Source organism: Hemibagrus wyckioides, linkage group LG10, assembly GCF_019097595.1.
Source record: "Hemibagrus wyckioides isolate EC202008001 linkage group LG10, SWU_Hwy_1.0, whole genome shotgun sequence".
NCBI lineage: Eukaryota > Metazoa > Chordata > Actinopteri > Siluriformes > Bagridae > Hemibagrus > Hemibagrus wyckioides.
In genome coordinates, this window is record NC_080719.1 from 19,194,122 (window position 1) to 19,215,000 (window position 20,879).

The 20,879-nt window shown below is 41.2% G+C and overlaps 2 protein-coding genes across 6 annotated transcripts in view; one reads left to right on the forward strand and one right to left on the reverse strand.

The window, feature by feature from the left end:
- Window positions 1-5,056: 5,056 nt before the first annotated feature.
- On the forward strand, window positions 5,057-7,950 carry lgsn (lengsin, lens protein with glutamine synthetase domain). Of its 2 annotated transcripts, XM_058401235.1 has the most exons (4): window positions 5,057-5,182; window positions 5,383-6,004; window positions 6,110-6,279; window positions 6,427-7,950. In XM_058401235.1, the coding sequence occupies exons 2-4, from the start codon at window positions 5,395-5,397 to the stop codon at window positions 7,609-7,611; spliced, it is 1,965 nt and encodes a 654-aa protein (XP_058257218.1). In that variant the 5' UTR covers window positions 5,057-5,182; window positions 5,383-5,394; the 3' UTR covers window positions 7,612-7,950. The 2 variants fall into 2 exon arrangements, with proteins under 2 accessions (XP_058257218.1, XP_058257217.1); XM_058401234.1 differs by having other exon boundaries at window positions 5,383-6,279.
- Window positions 7,951-8,931: 981 nt separating this feature from the next.
- The window catches only part of myom2a (myomesin 2a), a 30,563-nt gene continuing 18,615 nt past the window's right edge, over window positions 8,932-20,879 (reverse strand). For 3 of the 4 annotated variants that reach the window (XM_058400937.1, XM_058400935.1, XM_058400938.1), the window contains 23 exons: window positions 19,549-19,723; window positions 19,331-19,452; window positions 19,100-19,117; window positions 18,222-18,409; window positions 17,719-17,845; window positions 16,795-16,973; window positions 14,878-14,992; window positions 14,591-14,750; window positions 14,381-14,487; window positions 14,253-14,297; window positions 14,016-14,152; window positions 13,661-13,805; window positions 13,514-13,573; window positions 12,762-12,829; window positions 11,614-11,727; window positions 11,443-11,530; window positions 11,313-11,351; window positions 10,976-11,081; window positions 10,600-10,763; window positions 10,386-10,422; window positions 10,261-10,283; window positions 10,036-10,091; window positions 8,932-9,905 (listed from right to left, as the gene is read on the reverse strand). In XM_058400937.1, the coding sequence (XP_058256920.1) occupies window positions 9,393-9,905; window positions 10,036-10,091; window positions 10,261-10,283; window positions 10,386-10,422; window positions 10,600-10,763; window positions 10,976-11,081; window positions 11,313-11,351; window positions 11,443-11,530; window positions 11,614-11,727; window positions 12,762-12,829; window positions 13,514-13,573; window positions 13,661-13,805; window positions 14,016-14,152; window positions 14,253-14,297; window positions 14,381-14,487; window positions 14,591-14,750; window positions 14,878-14,992; window positions 16,795-16,973; window positions 17,719-17,845; window positions 18,222-18,409; window positions 19,100-19,117; window positions 19,331-19,452; window positions 19,549-19,723 (2,786 nt within the window). In that variant the 3' untranslated portion in view covers window positions 8,932-9,392. The remainder of the gene's footprint in view (window positions 9,906-10,035; window positions 10,092-10,260; window positions 10,284-10,385; window positions 10,423-10,599; window positions 10,764-10,975; window positions 11,082-11,312; window positions 11,352-11,442; window positions 11,531-11,613; window positions 11,728-12,761; window positions 12,830-13,513; window positions 13,574-13,660; window positions 13,806-14,015; window positions 14,153-14,252; window positions 14,298-14,380; window positions 14,488-14,590; window positions 14,751-14,877; window positions 14,993-16,794; window positions 16,974-17,718; window positions 17,846-18,221; window positions 18,410-19,099; window positions 19,118-19,330; window positions 19,453-19,548; window positions 19,724-20,879) is intronic. The other variant, XM_058400936.1, reaches the window with a different exon arrangement.

Sequence of the window (20,879 nt, forward strand, 5' to 3'; positions counted from 1 at the left end):
TAAATATTCTTGCTGTCCTGACCCCGCTTGTGGGAAATATGTCTAAGACAAGCCAAACTTGTAGACAATTTTGCTCAGCTGGTAGAAGAGAGAGTTACAATCACAATGCAAAGTTGTCTTAGGAAAATAACAGCAGTGAGGTAACTGTGATGTAAAAATCCTTCAGACCCTTAGATTAGTCAAACAGCTTGGATTCATTTTGGTACCTGGTCAGACCAAGAGATTTTTTTTTCCCAGCAAGAACCTGTAGTGTTTTGTTTGTTTGTTTGTTTGTTTAACACGTCCATTTATTTATATATAAACCAGTCCATCTTGCGGTTTGTTTCTTGACTTGATCTTCCTACCTAGTGAGCCAACATTAACCATGTAATATCTTCTCCTACCTAGAGGTTTCGGAAATCATCTTAAGGGTTTAGAATTGAGTCAGCTTAGCGTTAAGCTAAGCAAAAGACCTCCACAGAAGGCCACAGCTAGTTAGAGAGAGCACAAAGAAACAGGACTCGTGAAGAATCTGCTGGTTAGCAGCTGAGACGGATAATGTGAATGCGGCAAAAAAAAAAATGCTGGCTAGCTTACAAACCTGGGGCCCAATGACCTGGAAATATTTATTCATTTCTATCAGCTTTTAAAGCTTAATCATATCCTTAACGTTAACTGTTAACACGTTGAAGTGGTTTTAAAAAAAAAAGATAAATAATGTTACCTTGACATCTGAAGTTTGGCAATACACAATCACAATCCTCTGGTTAGCTAGCTACTTAGCTAAAGCATAAAGCTAACCAGGTAACATACTGCCGTCGGGGAAAGTAGGTAAGAAACAAAAACGAAATAGTCACCGCGAGCAAAGACGCTTTCGAGAACTGTTAGAAATGGAGATATATTTAACAATTTGAGGAAAATCATTCGTCTGTTCTGGTCAATACAACGAATACGCCGGGCTAGCTAGTAGCTCCCAGGCTAGGACAATGACCTCGTTTTGAAATCAATTCCACAACAAAAAAAAAATGAACACAAACAAAATCTACACACAAACAGACGTGATGGAAGTTTTAGGGGGGGAAAAAAATATGTCTTTTACTTACTGGAATATGCTTACTCATTGAAGATTGTAGCTTAACCATAAAGCCGGTCCGTAGAAAGAGGTAAAATATCTGAAGTGTGTTTCCACCATACAGCCGCGGCGGCAGCGTCGTGTCGAAGTGAGAGAGCGGCTCGCGCAGACCAGGCAGAGCCTGCAGCAGCCGCGCCCTGAGAACGGCGCGCGCGCGTCACGAGAGAAACCAGGTCACCGCCGCCATCATCATCATCATCATCACCACTGCCTCTTCATTACACAATAAACACTGTTCTTCATTACAGTTAATGAATTCTAATTTCTTAGTCACGACCGGAACACATGTCATTAATTAGCAGAATGTTGGCACGAATAGGATAATAGCATCCTTTAACATGTGAGGAGAATAAACTGGATAGTCATAGCAATGGGCAAAAAAATGTCAGCATTGCAGTGAAGTTATTGTGATCAGAGAAAACAGAATAAAGTGATCTTATTCGTGAGATATTTGCATGACATATACACCAAATGCACAAAAGTATGTGGACACCTGACTGTCAAAGTGTTGTATTAATTCAATTCAATTTATTTGTATAGCGCTTTTAACAACATTGGACATTGTCTCAAAGCACCTTTACAGAAGTATAGGAAGTTTAAAGTTAGGTAACTATTTTATCCCTAATGAGCAAGCCTGAGGCCAGGTTGGCAGGGAAAAACTCCATGAGATGATTTGAGGAAGAAACCTTATGAAGAACCAGGCTCAGAAGGAAATCCATCCTCATTTGGGTGACACTGGACAGTTTCTACAACAGCTACCAAGGGCTCATGAGGAACTATTAGGTCAGTGTAGTTTCTGAGTTCATTATAGACACTAATTCCCTGCTGTCGCAAGCTGACAGATGTAACGGCAGATCTGTGACGGCGTGATAGTCTTTAAGTGGCTCTGTCCACAGCAGGCCCCAGGTCCACACAGATCTATCCACATCAGCAGTGAGCACCAGCAAGCGACAAGACTTCAACCAGGGGTAGAGCATCTGGATGAATCAGGAAAGTCCGGAAAGAAGAAGTGGTCACACTGGAAACCCAGAAACCTGGGAGCTTGGGAGTGGGACATATAGCTCAACAGATAAACACAGAGAGATAGATATTAGGTATGCTTGTGATCATGTGATGTTTAAAGACAATATTACGTGAGTATAATTGAAATTGAATACTTGAACTTTCTCTCATACAGTCAGTGACTCAATGACTGTATGCTATATATCGAAGCAGTATATCAAATATAATCTAAATGGGCTCAGAATACCATCGGCATCAATATACACTATATTGCCAAAAGTATTCGCTCACCCATCCAAATAATCAGAATCAGGTGTTCCAATCACTTCCATGGCCACAGGTGTATAAAATCAAGCACCTAGGCATGCAGACTGTTTTTACAAACATTTGTGAAAGAATGGGTCGCTCTCAGGAGCTCAGTGAATTCCAGCGTGGAACTGTGATAGGATGCCACCTGTGCAACAAATCCAGTCGTGAAATTTCCTCGCTCCTAAATATTCCACAGTCAACTGTCAGCTGTATTATAAGAACGTGGAAGTGTTTGGGAACGACAGCAACTCAGCCACGAAGTGGTAGGCCACGTAAACTGACGGAGCGGGGTCAGCGGATGCTGAGGCACATAGTGCGAAGAGGTCACCAACTTTCTGCAGAGTCAATCGCTACAGACCTCCAAACTTCATGTGGCCTTCAGATTAGCTCAAGAACAGTGCGCAGAGAGCTTCATGGAATGGGTTTCCATGGCCGAGCAGCTGCATCCAAGCCATACATCACCAAGTGCAATGCAAAGCATCGGATGCAGTGGTGTAAAGCACGCCGCCACTGGACTCTAGAGCAGTGGAGTGACAAATCGCGCTTCTCCATCTGGCAATCTGATGGACGAGTCTGGGTTTGGCGGTTGCCAGGAGAACGGTACTTGTCTGACTGCATTGTGCCAAGTGTAATGTTTGGTGGAGGGGGGATTATTATGTGGGGTTGTTCTTCAGGAGCTGGGCTTGGCCCCTTAGTTCCAGTGAAAGGAACTCTGAATGCTTCAGCATACCAAGACATTTTGGACAATTCCATGCTCCCAACTTTGTGGGAACAGTTTGGAGCTGGCCCCTTCCTCTTCCAACATGACTGTGCACCAGTGCACAAAGCAAGGTCCATAAAGACATGGATGACAGAGTCTGGTGTGGGTGAACTTGACTGGCCTGCACAGAGTCCTGACCTCAACCCGATAGAACACCTTTGGGATGAATTAGAGCAGAGACTGTGACCCAGGCCTTCTCATCCAACATCAGTGTGTGACCTCACAAATGTGCTTCTGGAAGAATGGTCAAAAATTCCCATAAACACACTCCTAAACCTTGTGGACAGCCTTCCCAGAAGAGTTGAAGCTGTTATAGCTGCAAAGGGTGGACCGACGTCATATTGAACCCTATGGATTAGGAATGGGATGTCACTTAAGTTCATATGCGAGTCAAGGCAGGTGAGCAAATACTTTTGGCAATATAGTGTATCTGAAGATGAATAAATTCCTGAGAATGAGCACCATGAAATATAGTGTTCCAATATGCTGGATTAAGGATATAAAGTCAGATGTCCCTATGCAAAGTGTTAATTCCACCTAACTTGAAAAAGCAAGTTTCAGTACTGTTCTCACATGATTCTTACATTCTAGCATGCATGCAATGCAAAACCTACAAAAACTGAATTTCAGTTTCAGAGAGAGAGAGAAAGAGAGAGACAGAGGGAAAGAGAGTTATTAACCAGCCAATTTTCAAAGTACTGTATCAGGATAAAGGACAATCCATTGGAGTAAATCCCGATGTACACACTGGAACTGTTACGAGAAACAGATCTATGATGTCATCTGCAATGTACGAGGAGCATTCTTCAGGCCAAAACCCCTCCCAGTCCATAAGGTATAGCATTTTGGCAAAGTAACTTCCTTACATAGCTGGTCCACCCTCAATCCTTAGTCCTAAGACGTCTCACTTCCCAATGAGTTGTAGGAAGATAAACACCTAATGTATGAAAACACCTAATGTAAAGAAATGGATGAAATTCTGAATGATTGTGTATATTCTGGGAGGACGACCGATTATTTTTGGACTTGTGGAGTCTCAAGCAAATTGGTAGTGAGTAAAATCCTAAGACTCTTGCCTGAGGACATGTGGGAAGAGGATCCAGACAGCAGACTTTAGTGATAAGTTTAGTGGTAAAGTTCTGAGCATTGTGGTAAGGGTAAAGGTTTTAAGATGCCTCTGGGAAGATGGTGGGAAGTTCTATTTTGCATTGATGTTCAAGGAAGATCATCACAGGAAGATCTGTTGGTTACCAGGGAGATGTCTGATGGTGACAGGTAGTTGTGTACCACAAAGTGTTGCAGTGGGTAGCACTGCTAGCATGATTCTCATTGGTCCCTGCATGGATTCTAGCTTAAGTTCCTGGTATTTTGCATGTTTTTACCATGTCTGCATGGGTTTCCTCCCATGGTGCCTATTAATGGTTGTTTGAACACAAAGCAAACCTGACCAGGAAAAAGTACAGTAGATACTGAAGATGAATAAATTAATAATATTTGACATTAAAATGACTGTCTAATCGCAAGACTTTTCATTACATATAGAGTAACAAATTACAAGAGAATGAAATTGCCTGTGCATTATATAACCTCCATTATGGACTAGGCAAAGCTTCTGTATCCTTTCTCTCTTATGTAATGTGTTTCTAGAAATGTAATAAAGCATGCTTAGTTACCTCTACAAAAGCTGCTACTACACAGCAGTTTTGGACAGTAGGTTTTACCCTATACAATAGCCCAGTGAACAGCCTGGATTTGTCTGGGTTTGGCCGAGCATGCGTGATAGTTCAGTCACAGGTTATTAGTTATGTAAACCACTTTGCTCTGGGCACATGGTGAGTGCAATGGGATTGTTCCAATTAGTCAGCATTGTACCTGTTGTCTATAAAAGATGCACTCTGCCATAACTCTTGTTTCAACTCATCCTTCATGAAATTTCAATCTGAAGGCATTAAAGGCTCGAAGGAACAAGCACAAAATTGAAAAGTATCTCCACAGAAAAGGTACAATTATTTCTTTGGAAAAATGGTTTGATTTTATTTGATATGTCTCTATTTGCAGTGACACAGAAGACCATGATATTGAATTAGTCAGTAATCAATAGTATATTATTATGTTGTAACAAATAAAAAAAAGAAAAGATTTGCTTCTGTTAACAGACAAATTTCCTTAATATGATTATTACTCATTCTCTTTAATTTAGGAAACAGCCTTAATGGATTCAGACCAAACAGATGGAGGCAATATGAGCCATGGCAAAAAGAAGGGGGTAAGGGTAAGTGGGAAACATGCAGACCCTTCAGAGTGGGAAAGAAAAAGGACTGATCTGCCCATGGTCCAGACTAACGTACCTGCTCCAATCCCCTCTGACAACTCCACTATTATTTCCATCGGTCCTCATTGCTGGCCCAAGGTCTCCGTTGAATCACAGCCTGAAGACCTAACCCATACTGATGAATGGAACAGAGAAGGCCACTGGGACAACCTACCTCGAGACGCAGCTACAAAACAAACAGTGGAGGAACTGAAAAGCCGATTGAAAGAGCGCTCCATGTTAAATACAAGAGAGAGAGATGAAGATAAATTCGTCGGTCGTCATTGCCACATGCCTGGACAGAGAATTGACTGTAAACCGGATCACGTCCCATCGTTCACAACCTTCAAGCCCATTCTAGGAAATGACAGAAGAGCAAGAGAAACTGTTTCGTCTGGCTGGGAATCTGGTGGCACATCGAAGACTGGTGGACATATAAACAGGCCCACCACTTTTAAGTTACCTACCAGTGAAAGAACATACTTGGTCGACAGTGGGATATCACAGAAAGGTCAGTGTCCTGTAAGGAATCCAGTAGTGTCTGGCAACATGGGAATAAATTATTATAAAAAACAAACAGAATTTCCTGAAATGTTGATTTTTGTATGCTCCATAGATAACAGGCAGAATCCACACACAGAATACTATGGATCCCAAAATTCCATTGCAGAGGTTGAACACATAAAGAGGCAGATCGACCGTGAGAATATAGGCTTTGTTCGCTTTGAAGCCACTGATCTCCACGGGGTCTCTAGATCCAAGACAGTCCCTGCTTCCTTATTTCATGTAAATACAAATCTGATTTCATCCAGCTATGATTCTTTATTTGGTTGATTTCTCAGCACATTCAATTATCAGAAAAAAACTTTAAATGATCATCAAAATATTCCATTGTAAAATATATGGTATTATTATTTTTCATTGGCATTACAGGAAAAAGCAGTTTATGGTGTGCCCATGCCTAGAAGCTACCTAGAGCTGACACTGAGCCCCAAGGAAAATGAGGTTGATCATCCAGTTGCTGCCAGTTTCAACAGTGATATTCTTTTGATCCCTGAACTCTCAACCTTTCGAGCCCTTCCCTGGGCTGAGCAGACTGCTCGTATCATTTGTGATCCTTGTACGATTACAGGGATTCCTCTGCGCACATCTCCTCGCCTTCTTGCTAAGCTAATGCTTGGTCAGCTTCAAGCCATGGGACTCTCCATCCATTCTTCTTTCACCTATGAATGCTGCATCTTTAGAGTGCTAGAGCGGATGGACCCCAAGGTCATATTTTTCCCTGCCACTACTTTACTAAGTAATCATGATATGCCTTTCTTACAGCAACTGGTAAGAGGGATGTACCACATGGGCATCAATGTGGAGAGCTTTGCATCTGCCACTGGTCCAGGACAGATAGAGATCTGTTTCAAACCTAAATTTGGAATCGAAGCTGCTGACAATGCCTTCACCTTTCGTACTGGCGTGAAAGAAATGGCCAGGAAGTGTAACTACATTGCCACCTTCCTTACTGATGACACCATCTACAATTCTGCCTGCCTATCACACAGCCTATGGGATGCCAATGGCAGAAGAAATCTATTCCATTCAGGCACTGGTGAGATATCAGAGATTGGTAAGAAATGGCTTGGAGGGCTTCTCCACCACTCACCAGCTCTAAGTTGCCTAATGGCACCGGGGCTAGGCTGCCGCACTCAGCTTTCCAGAGGCAATATTTCAAAGAGCATTTTCTATGCCACTTGTGGTTGCAATGACAACAGTTGTGCTTTTAACGTGAAGCTTCACGGTGGACAGGAGCCCCACATTGAGAACAAGCTTGGCTCAGCAATGGCAAACCCTTACATAGCCCTGGCAGCTACCATTGCAGCTGGTGTGGATGGTATCAACAGTAACCTCTGTGCAGAACAGTTTCTTAACAGAGCTCCTGTGCAGCAAAAACAGTTTGCCATACCTGTTAAACTGGAGGATGCCTTAGTAGCCCTGGAAGAAGACAGCGTGATTTGTGCGGCACTGGGTGAGCCATTTGTGCATTATTTTATTGCCATGAAACGGCTAGAGATTGAGACACAGGAATCTGATACAGACAGGAACAAAACCCTGGAATACTTCATCTAGTATTTCAGGTCTGGTAAACCGGTTTCCCAGCCAGAAGTCAGATACTGACATACTGAGAAATATGGATTTATAACGTGTTAATGTATCACCTCTGAAGAAAAATCCAAATGTAAATGGATAGAAGTGAAATGAGAGGAAGTTTTGTCATGATGCACTTGTATCTCCACTTAGAGTATGTGGGTTATTACTACTTGCTGTTTATTACCCCACATTAGAAAAATGGGTGAAAATCTGTGAATGTTTCCGGCCTTGAAAATGAATTTAATCCCATTCTTAATCCCAAGCCTATGAAGAGCCTTTATAGAAAATTACCCCCACCCAGTTAAATTCTTACCTTAATGCCAACACAAAATTATAATTGTATTGATTTTGTTAAATACACCACTCAATGAGATATAACAAATAAATGTTTTTACTTTCAAAACGTATAAGTGGTTTTTGCCATGCATGTCTTGAGATGTTTTGTCAGTTATGCCTTACAGGACAACCTTATAAGCACTTTAGCCTTATTAATTGTAGCCAATTAAGCCTTATTTAAACGAAAATATATGCAAAAAATAAATAAACTTCCCTCCTGACAGGTTAAGTATAACTGAATAACTTACACTGAACAGGCAAAACATTATGACCACCTGCCTAATAATGTTTTGGTCCCCCTTTTGCTGCCAGAACAGCCCTGACCCATCATGCACTGTGTATTCTGACCCCTTTCTATCAGAACCAGCATTAACTTCTTCAGCAATTTGAGTAACAGTAGTTCTTCTGTTGGATCAAATCACACGGGCCAGCCTTCGCTCCCCACGCGCATCCATGAGCCTTGGTCATCCATGACCCTGTCACTGGTTCACTACTGTTCCTTCCTTGGACCACTTTTGATAGATACTGACCACTGCAGACCGGGAACAACTCACAAGAGCTGCAGTTTTGGAGATGCTCTGATCCAATTGTCTGGCCATCACAATTTGGCCCTCAAATCCTTATGCCTGTTTTTCCCGCTTTTAACACATCAACTTGACAAAATGTTCACTTGCTGCCTAATATATCCCACCCACTAACAGGTGCCATGATGAGGAGATTATCAGTGTTATTCATTTTACCTGGCAGTGCTCATAATGTTATGCCTCAGTGATCTGTGTATACTGGCTGAACTGGCTAAGCAAACGGTCATCTTATTTGTAACAGTTTCCCAGAGGATCATTTTCTTAAGACACTGCCGTTATAACTGATAAAGCACAGCCGATTCTTGATTTCTGATCCAAAACTGTAAAACTCAGAAAAAAAGGCCACAGAGCAAAATAACTGGAAATCTGACAGAAGGAAGTTGATCACTGTTTTTATTGCCAAAACAAGCATTAGGCAGCTACAGAGGAATATATATGACTATGCCATTCAGAAAGATGGTGGCTGTTTTCAGTGGTTTCAACTTCATAATCTTTATAACGATCATCTTTCTGAATTCAATGCAACATTTCACCACTTCTTTGACATCTGTTATGACAAGAGTCTGATATTTGAGTTGTAGTTTGAGCTAATAAAATCTACCCAGACCCATTTTTGACAGGTCTCATGCAGACAGAACAAAGACTACAGTGATTTCTAAGCCACCTCTATTAAAATGACAAGAGTAACAATGTTAACTTGTCAATATTCTTTTATTTTGGCCAATACGTTTGGGATTCATAAACCACTTATCATCATTCAATTATCATCAAGCACTATTTCTTTTTCTATCTCAACATCTACATTATCCACCAGCAGCCTTTTGTGTAACAGCCTTTTGTTTACTTCTTGGTGGGTGTTGGGGACCTCATGAATCTGGGTGGAGTGGGGGATTTGGCACTCCTAGGTGGGGTGGGGGATTTGGGAGTTGGGACAGGGGATTTTGGAGCTGGGCTTGGGGATTTTACAGATTGAGCTGGGGTTGGGGATTTAACAGAAGGGGCAGGGCTCTTCATGGATGTTGCAGGAGTCTGGGGCTTTGAGGAGGGTGGTGCAACAGACTTGGATGCTGTGGTGGGTTTCGCCATCTGTCCCAACTTGGGTTCAGGGATCTCCTCACCCAGCTTATACACACTGACGGTGATCTCCACAAACTCACCGCCATACTTGTTCCGCACATTGATGCTGTACTTGCCCGAGTCATCCACTGTAACAGAATTAATGGTCAGGCTGGCAAACTTGCCACTCTCGAAAGAGATCTGGTTGTGGTTGTCGGACACAACTTCCTGTTCATTCTTGAACCAGGTGACCTCTGGCTTGGGGTCACCCCACACTGTACATGTCAAACTCAGGGTCTGAAAGGTTCAGAGGACGGAAGGAGATATGGTGAGGGCTGCATGTGACATTTTTTCAATTTAAACTTTATTAAATTCTTTACACCTTCTATTAGTTTTACCCTATGATTAAAATTCAAGTAAATATTACCTTATACTCCATAATGGTGACAACGTCTGGCAGTCCACCCACGACTCTGCCACGATCTACAGAGGATGAGATGAGACATTTTGGTAAATGCGTCAGCTGCATGCATTACTCACATATATAGTCGTTATATAAAAATGTGAAATATTATTATAGCACTAAATTAGAAAAATTGTGAGACAGATTGTAGAGTTGTGCATAATAGTTGTCACACTGTGTTGCGCTCACTTTTCTCTGCAAATGCTGCAGCCCTGTAAAAATAAACACGTCTTATTAGCAAAAACAAGCACTAATTTCTTAGCTAAATATCAGTTCAAATATATGTTTTTGCTGTGTATCACTGTTTCACTTACTTGAGTCTTTGGAATTCAGCATAGGCATCATTGTAAGCTGTTTTGATAAGGAAAAAAGATGGTCTGAATATGTAATAAGGCAAATGACAAACAAAAGAGATGCTCAAATACCATCACTTTACATTTTACACTAAAGAAATGAAATTCAATATATAAGCATTTAAATAGGTATAAATATTCATTAAAAGTAACTGAATAACAATGCATGACTTGCCTTGACCAGAGAGGTCAAAGGAACGGGTGTGGGCAGTTTTGCCATCGTGAATCTCAATGGTGTAATGGCCCTTCTCCCTGTCAGTAGGGTCACAGATCTGCATCCAGGCCATTTCAGACGTTCCTCCGATCCTCATCTTCTCCGAAGAGGCAATTTTACTTTCCCTAAAACCCAAAACAAGGAAAAAAACTCAACACTACAATCCTAAACATCAGGCAGCGTGATAGCAATGTATAAGAACAGTCCCTTAATAGTGCTTATAAATAAACAGTAATTCATTTGGTCTTTAAATCTGTTGAAAAACATAAATCGGCTTCACTGCAGACATGATCATGTACTGGGGATCCTGATAAAACTGAAGAAAAAAAGTGAGTACTTGTGGAACCAGCTGGTCTTCATTTCCTCTGTGTAGTATTTCATATAGCACTGCAGCCTGATGCCCTCTGGTGTGCACTGCAACATCAGTTCAGAGGCAGACGAGCCTGGGGCAACCATGGACCATATTTAGAAGATGGACCCAGGTTTATATTCCATACTCATGCTCAACTTATTATAAAGCACACAACATTCTCAAAGGCTTTAAAGTTACACGATACTAATGTTATATACTACCACGCACGGCTTTGTTAAAAAAAAATTAAAAGAATAAATTCTATAATTAACAAGATTAATAGAGATGTGTTAGTGAAAGGTTTCAAATGCAGTCAGCGTACCAGAAATGCGGGCAATGGCATTGATGATTTCCTCAAACACTACACAGGGAAAAAAAAGATGATTAGATTGTCCATTCAAAATGATAAGTAACTGAAAAAATGGCAAAAAAAATATGGAGATATATGTTACCTTTGCCAGAAATGTCAAAAACAGAAGTATCTTTTCCACGATCATCACTCAGTACAGCTTTGTAAATGCCCTGGTCTTTTCTGGAAAACTGCGACACGGATGAAAGTTATGTTCAATATTTCGGAATTGGAAATAATATAAATATTTGGATGATGTTCAGGTTTTTTTTACCAAGGGGATAGGAAGAGCACAGGATCCAGACATTGGGTTAGGTGCGACATCAAGAGTGATTTCTTCATCTTCTTTAAACCAGGTGAACGTGGTGTCTTTCCTTACATTAGCCAACTGGAATACAATCGCATAAACATCTTTGTGATGGTTCATCAAAGTATGCAAGAGTGTCACTAGATACACTATATTGCCAAAAGTTTTGGGACACCCCTCCAAATCATTGAATTCAGGGACTGGGCTCGGCCCCTTACTACCAGTGAAAGGAACTCTTAATGCTTCAGTATACCAAGACATTTTGGACAATTTCATGCTCCCAGTGTTATGGGAATAGTTTGGGGATGACCCCTTCCTGTTCCAACATGACTGCACACCAGTGCACAAAGCAAGGTCCATAAATACACAAATGAGTGATTTTGGTGTGGAGGAACTTGACTAGCCTGAACTCAACCTGATAGAACACCTTTGGGATGAATTAGAGCAGAGACTGCAAGCCAGGCCAAAACTGGGACATCTGCCTTTACATGCACATGAATGTAATATGGAGTTAGCCCACCCTTTGCACCCATAACAGCTTCAAATCTTCTGGGAAGGCTTTCCGTAAGGTTTACGATTGTGTTTATGGGAATTTTCGACCATTCCTCTAGAAGCGTATTTGTGAGGTCAGGCACTGATGTTGGACGTGAAGGCCTGGCTCTCACTTTCCGCTATAATTCATCCCAAAGGTGTTCTATCAGGTTGAGGTCAGGCCAGTCATGTTCCTCAACACCAAACTCATTCATCCATGTCTGTATGGACCTTGCTTTGTGCACTGGTGAGCAGTCATGTTGGAACAGGAAGGGGTCATCCCCAAACTGTTCCCACAAAGTTGGGAGCATGAAATTGTCCAAAATGTCTTGGTATACTGAAGCATTAAGAGTTCCTTTCACTGGAACTAAGGAGCCGAGCCGAACCCCTGAAAAAAACAACACCTGAATTGAATGATTTGAAGGGATGTCCCAAACGTTTGGCAATGCAGTGTATATTTATGGCATGTGTTTATGAATTTATAGGCTTGACATAATATTCTTGTATAATCAGATCTATATTTCAGAGATTAATGTTTGCAATGTTGCTTAGGTATACGGTTAAAAGTCAGAGGTCATATTTACCTTGCATACAAGCATAACGGTGCCCTCATCATCCACATGGAAAGACAGGTACTCTGAGAAATGAGGGCCTGAGTAAGAGAAAAGAAAAACAGAAATCATTAGGGCTTTTCGCTCCGCACCTAACCCTAGGTTATGGTTGTTCTAAACCCTGCTATTAAAGGCAGAGGAACGTTTCACACTTGTCAATTAGAAGCAGGGTTAGCATAGCTGTTTTTTTTTTTGTTTTTTTTTGAACCAGTGTTTATGAAACCATGCTCCCAATCACTGCTTTTGCAGTATTAACCCTGCACTGTGGTGCCACACATTTACAGTGTAAAACGATGTGGTGTTAAGAAATCAGAAATTAGATGACGTACAAGGTGACATTATTTCTCAGTGATGTGAAAGCCTCATTATTTAAAGTGGTTGTGAGCTGTATGCATCCAAACATGGTTGTGGATACGGAAATATACGCATATAAGGACGTTAACCTGGGGTTTAGGAAAGTATAGTGTAGTAAAACGTCCGATTATGAATACCCAGGATTAATTCTTAACCCCGGGTAAAGTATGAGCATGAGCAGTGTGACCCAGGGGGAAATATTTCTATACGAAGTCTACTGTCTATGGACCTTATGCAAGGTAAAAATATGCTGCATCAATAACAATATGAACGTTACGCAAGTCTATTGCTATTACACAACTTTGTGTTTGTTGTGGTACATGACAATAAACTGCATAGTGGGTGTATTTACTGTATGCATCATTTCTAACCTTGTTTCCTGAGGTGTTCTTTTCTCTGAAATTCAGCCTCCTTCAGTGCAGCCTTGAAGACTGAAACCAAACAAACCGAGTCATAGTTACTAACTTAAAGTGACAAGACCAATAATTCTGTCATAGCTGGACAATGTGATGTCTCACCATCTCCCACAAGCACCAAGGAGCTTTGGTTCTTGGCTTTTCCGTCAGTGACCTGAAGAGTATATGTGCCCTCGTTGGCCCTGGTGAAGTGCTCAATTACCATCTGAATAACTCCAGTGGAAGCATTGTGGCTAATCTTATGACCCTAATCACACACACACACACACACACACACACACTATCACTTAAAATACAAAGCATTTAAGAAGGCACCATCCGGTATCCTTGACCGCTGATGAAACACTTGGTTATTACATTTTTATGTGATGAATATGTGCTTTTTTTCTTTTAAAGTATCACTCAGTTATAGAGAACGACACACTTGAGGAGGTCATGTGCAGAAAGTGCTCTGTACCTCAGCATTAGTGACCTCCTTATCATTAACGATGAACCTGTAGGATGCAGCAGAGGATAGCTTCTTGGCCTGAAGCCAGAAACGCACATGACCCTTCTCAAGAACTTCATAGCTCAGCTCTGTCTTTAGAGGAACAACTAAAAACGCAAAAAAAACCCCAAAACGTTTAAACAGTTCAAACCTATGTAATTTTTGTAAATAAAAAAAAAAGAAAATTAAATTAATATCCGTACTAACTTGGATGTCTGATGTTGTAGCTGAGGTCAAGCAATTTGTTCAGTTCTGAAAAAAGGAGGGAATAAATCAGCTTTGGAGGACATTTTTAGCTGAAATGGGAAAAAGCATTAAACTAGACCTTCACATACCCTGCTCCTCAAGGGTGTAACTGGAAGAAACTCCTTCTGTATCAGTCACAGCCACAGAGTAGAGACCCAGATCTTCCTTCTCAGGGTTCACGAACGTCAGCCTGGAGCTGTAGGCCATACAGTTACACAGTTAACAACAGCATTATTTGAAGACCTGGATTTTTAATATAGTTATGATGCGTTTCATTATCCACATGTAATGCAACATACGTTCTCCCGACGGCTGAGGCAGTGACTCTCTTGGATTCGGTGACTTCTTTGTAGGACTTTGACCAAATAAACTTAGAGTGTTCAGATGCCTCACAAGCCTCGAAGGACAGGAACACATCTCCAGTCTCCTGGTCCACACCACATACGATCTCCTTTGTACCTTAAGACAAATCAATATATTTCATTTACCTGCATGTACAAATTAAGACACATTTGATCTTGATCATTAGAAAAAGTAATAATTTAACGATTGGCCTTGCATTAAAACAGTCGAAAGGCATTGTTACCTGGCAGAGCTTTAATACACACAGCCTCAGACACATCTGAGGCCTTTCCTTTACCCGAGGCATTCACTGCACATACTTTAAACACATATGAAGCTCCTGTCTCCAGACCAGTCACCTACATGACAAAATTCAGCCACATAAATATAAAGCTTCACTTTATATTAATTTATATTCAAAGAATTTTTTTTTTTTATATGTTTTGAGTTAGTGAACTTCACCCTATGAGGTTGCTAGATTTTTCCAGATTAGTGCTTGAATTTGCATGAATAATGCATGTATTTCAAAACCATGGCTTTAAGAACACAAATAACTTACAAGGGCGAATAAAGCAAGATTTATATAAGCATAACAATAGCCTAAATATATATATATTAGTAATATACTGAAGTTAATGTACAAATGAGTCATGCTAATTTGTTATATTTGCAAGTTTGTCTCAATTCAGCTGGAATCCACCTACATGTGAAATGGCTGCCAGCATATAAAACACGTTGATACCAGACTAGTATATATCAGATACTAATATATATATATATATATATATATATATATATATATACACATACACACACACATACATATATATATATATACGTATGTGTATATACACTATATTGCCAAAAGTATTCGCTCACCTGCCTTGACTCGCATATGAACTTAAGTGACATCCCATTCCTAATCCATAGGGTTCAATATGACGTCGGTCCACCCTTTGCAGCTATAACAGCTTCAACTCTTCTGGGAAGGCTGTCCACAAGGTTTAGGAGTGTGTTTATGGGAATTTTTGACCATTCTTCCAGAAGCGCATTTGTGAGGTCACACACTGATGTTGGACGAGAAGGCCTGGCTCTCAGTCTCCGCTCTAATTCATCCCAAAGGTGTTCTATCAGGTTGAGGTCAGGACTCTGTGCAGGCCAGTCAAGTTCATCCACACCAGACTCATGTCTTGGGAGTATGGAATTGTCCAAAATGTCTTGGTTTGCTGAAGCATTCAGAGTTCCTTTCACTGGAGCTAAGGGGCCAAGCCCATCTCCTGAAAAACAGCCCCACACCATAATCCCCCCTCCACCAAACTTTACACTTGGCACAATGCAGTCAGACAAGTACCGTTCTCCTGGCAACCGCCAAACCCAGACTCGTCCATCAGATTGCCAGATGGAGAAGAGCGATTCGTCACTCCAGAGAACGCGTCTCCACTGCTCTAGAGTCCAGTGGCGGCGTGCTTTACACCACTGCATCCGACGCTTTGCATTGCACTTGGTGATGTATGGCTTGGATGCAGCTGCTCGGCCATGGAAACCCATTCCATGAAGCTCTCTGCGCACTGTTCTTGAGCTAATCTGAAGGCCACATGAAGTTTGGAGGTCTGTAGCGATTGACTCTGCAGAAAGTTGGCGACCTCTTCGCACTATGCGCCTCAGCATCCGCTGACCCCGCTCCGTCAGTTTACGTGGCCTACCACTTCGTGGCTGAGTTGCTGTCGTTCCCAAACACTTCCACGTTCTTATAATACAGCTGACAGTTGACTGTGGAATATTTAGGAGCGAGGAAATTTCACGACTGGATTTGTTGCACAGGTGGCATCCTATCACAGTTCCACGCTGGAATTCACTGAGCTCCTGAGAGCGACCCATTCTTCCACAAATGTTTGTAAAAACAGTCTGCATGCCTAGGTGCTTGATTTTATACACCTGTGGCCATGGAAGTGATTGGAACACCTGATTCTGATTATTTGGATGGGTGAGCGAATACTTTTGGCAATATAGTGTATATATATATATTACACACATATATATATATATATACACATACATATATATAAAATAATGCCATTCTGAGGTCTGCAGTCTATAAACCCGTGCAATTAAGTCAGAATATGGCTTAGATTATACAGACGTTGAAAAATTCATCCGTTACCTTCAAATAACAACGGTTCACAGCCTCAGCATTCACTGCAACAAAATCGGAGGATCCTTTCTTGGCCATTTCCAAAAAGTAACCAGTGATGGGACTGGTCCCGAGGTATACTGGAGCCTTCCACTGCACCAAGAGGGAATCATCTCGCACCTCCCAGAAACTGATGTCGTATGCAGGACCTGAAGGATGTGAAACAGTGTAAGGAAACACCTAAAGAGAGAACTAACCTGCTCTGATGGGTACCTTGTATATTCGAAAGCTGATTTTATGATGCTAAATAGTCAGAATTAACACTTAATTTTACGAATAGAAATATTGTGGAAATTTTTCATTTTTTGCCTGGAAGCCATTAATGCATGTCTAAAATTTTTCAATCAGAAGCAATGGGAATGACTCTCTGGGAGAGTTCAGGAATCCCTTATTTTACTTTCACCTATGAGCTTTAAGCTAGAAATAATGAATGTAGAGTACTTTATTAATATCCAACTGGGAAATTTAGAGCAACAGGGAGGATTAGGACTTAACACAAGGGTAGCACATGACTTAAAGTACATTAATAAACTCAATATACCAAAAAAAAAAAATAGATAGAGTTAACTGTAGGGAAACGATCATGGGTTAGCGGGTTTAAAACTGTACAGCAGACATCATTTGGGATAGTGTGTCTATAAATAATGAATAGTGGTCATAATTAAAGCCATAAATAAAGTGGCAGTGTGTGTGTGTGTGTGTGTGTGCAGAATGTGTAATGACACCATGCAAAATCAGTAGGCATGTCCATCGTCTCCGATGTCCACAGTTTCCCAACCTCACTGCTGACTCATTGTTAGTAGAAAGGAGGTTTGGGGATGAGATGGAGGGGTAATAGATTACTGTGAGTGTGGATACATCCATATTCTGACTGTATAGGCCACAGATACTCACCAGGCTCAGGCATGGTCCAGGCCTCACAGGCAAATGGCATGCTGGGGTCAGATGGCAGACCGACACCAGCCATATTAGCAGCTTGAACCTTAAACTCATAGAATTTTCCAGCGGTCAGATTCTCCACCTGTGTATCGAGCCAACAGAAGTGTCTTCTCAGAGATGCATCAGTGTATTGCACACTGATATTGGATATCGCTTCTACATAATGCTTATTTTCTCATGTTAAATATGCTTTGACTGTTGATATCAATACAATGGGGATACTTTGTCTTGTAAGCTTAGTACGTGTTTTTTGCACTAGTGAATAATCGACGGGAAATGACAGCGATTGAGACGTATTTCACAATTTATGATGCCAATCAAAGCGAAGCATACTGCAAACTGCGCTGAAAGAAACAACAAGAGGACCTCTTCCTACAATGTTGTCTTATTTTTGTGTTTGTCTTAAGATCACAATAAAAGACTGAATATAAATTTTTCATATGTATTTTTTCCCGTACCTTATAAACCCTGCTAGTGGCAGGTCTTGAGCTGACCTCCTTCCACATCACAGACTCTGCTTCACGCTTGTCTACGTAGTAGGACGTGATCCTGCTTCCACCTGTGCGTTTAGGACGTTTCCAGGCCAGGGTCATGGAGGCTCCATCACAGCTGAGCAGAGTGATGCCATATGGGGCAGAAGGAACAGCTGAAAAGCACCGAGACCTTGTTAAAGCATGGTACATGCATCGTTTTCATGACTGGACTGCTGTACAGCGCTTCATTCACCAGTTTTAATTCAATCTTTCTGTGCAGATAGCATTCAAGGTACGAGCATGGATTTGATTCACATCCACACTTTAAGCTGTGTGTGGGGTTTTCACACTGACAGTTTAGTATGGTTTGCATGAAAAAAGTGGTCATGTGAATGCTGTGGTTCAGACCAGGAAGCACAGCATGATACCGAACCCAAGACTACCTGTAGGAGGTGGTGCAAGTTCCTGCGAACGCATCTCATAATCCATACCTGTTCAGGAAGTAAACCCGCTTATGTGATTTGATATCATTAGTTTTCACAACACACGTGTACCATGAGTGGCAGGGGAATGTTGTGGGACACAGAAGAGGTGAGGTGCCTTACTGCGCATACTAGCATTAATTAATATTAATAATAATAAAAATATATGTGGGGAGGTGCTCTGAGGTCTCCAGGCACGTTTGTGATGACAATCTGAAACCAGACCAATGCTGCAGAGGCACCGGATTCGGACCGCAGCAAACGTGCCCGGTGTGAAAACGTCCTGGATTGTGCCAGTGGAGAGAAAAGTGTGGTATTAAGGGGTAAAGAAAAAAAAAATTAGTGAATTTAGATTTTGAGCAAAGCACAAAACTCACATACCATAATCCACTCCTCTCTCTGTGTGAGACAACAGAAACAATCATCTCTAATTCATCTATTATTCCTATTCAAATAGTTACAATCAATATAATAGTTTGCTGTATTTTAAAAATGAGATTTAAGCAAACATCTGTGCCAAAACATACACACAGTATATCACACCAAAATGACACCAATAATCTAATAATGTCTAAGATAAAAGTAGAACATGATCCACAGCTGCATGCTTACCGAGAGCAGCATCAATGAAGAGAGGATCAGACTCCTGAGACTCATCACTCAGACCGTAGGCGTTTGCTGCTTGGACACGGAATTTATACGTATCACCAGCAGTCAGGCCATGGACCACAAACCTGTCCAGAAACACATTTAACCTTAGTCCACTCTTCATCTGTTAAGGAAGTAGGATGTGTCAGAAAACTGAACTTGTGTGTGTATAAAGAAATTACCTGGTGTGCTTGTAGGGCCTGTGATTGCATGGGGCCCAGACCTTGGAGCCAACCAAACAGCAATCCACATAATAGCCCATGAGGTTTCTGCCCTCTTTGGGGGCAGCCCACTGCACAAAGGCAGAAGTTTTGGTGTTTCTAGAAGCGATGACCTTACCCGGAGCGGAGGGAACTCCTGCAGAAAAAAATGCGAAAAATGAAGAAATACATTTCAAACCCAGAACACACATTTGCATTGATATCGGGATGCCTGGGAAGCTGCACTGATCATTTCTTTTCTAAGTTTTTCTATGTTACATGACTTGATCATTCAGAAGAAAACAGTGATACTAGACGTACTGGAATGCAAAGCAACATAAAGCAAACCTTTTCACACGGTGACTGTGGAAGCCTTTAGTGGTGACTGTGAATATCTGTGCGGTGTTCTCAGATCGGAAAAGATGGACAGGCTCTGTGTTTGTGTTCGTGTGAAGCAGCAATACACACAAGAGGACAGTTTATGCCAGTTTTAGACTGTGCGATTTCAGCTGTCTTTCAAGATGATTACATGTCACACTGTACACGATGATCCCGATTCAATCTTGTTATTGAATGTTATTCCAGACATGTCAGATTATATCATGAAGCTCCTGTTATCTTAAACCTGTGATAAAATGCCTACATTCTGCTGACATCATCAATCAGCGCGATCAGAAATACTCTGCATTCACAGATTCAGTGATTTTATCATGGCAAGTCGCTGTACTATGATGTCGTCAATAGGCGTTCCTATTACTGGTTGCCATAGTAACATTTAATCAATGGGTGGTGCGGCTAGCAGTACAAATCTTTTTTCCAAGCGGTTAAAAAGAAACATTCTGGAGATTTGCTGTTTGTATATAAAATTCACCAGTGAAAATCTGCATCACATCATACGTCACTGCACCAAAGACACCACATTTGCATAAAGTAAAACTTTTCTCAAATTGGTTACGTTGGACACGCCCACATCTATTCTAGCTCTCAATGAAAACGAATGATGACGTCTGGTCACTTTGTCGCTGTGAGCCTCTCAATGTGTTAGGTTTCTCTATAGTATTTAGAGCAGTCCTATGAGTTTTGCAGAATCCTTTGCCATCCTCTTATCGGTGTCTCTTAGATTTTGTCATAACAGTAACAATAAACAATAAATCAATCTCAATTTGATTTAATCTGAAATTCAATCTCAGTGTGTGATTGTTTTTAATCTGTGACGTTAACAAAACTCCTACAGCGTAAAACTGGCTTTAGGTGGGGGGTGAAGTGGCTACATGGTATAGTCATACAGTAATACAACCATAGTGAGCATCTGT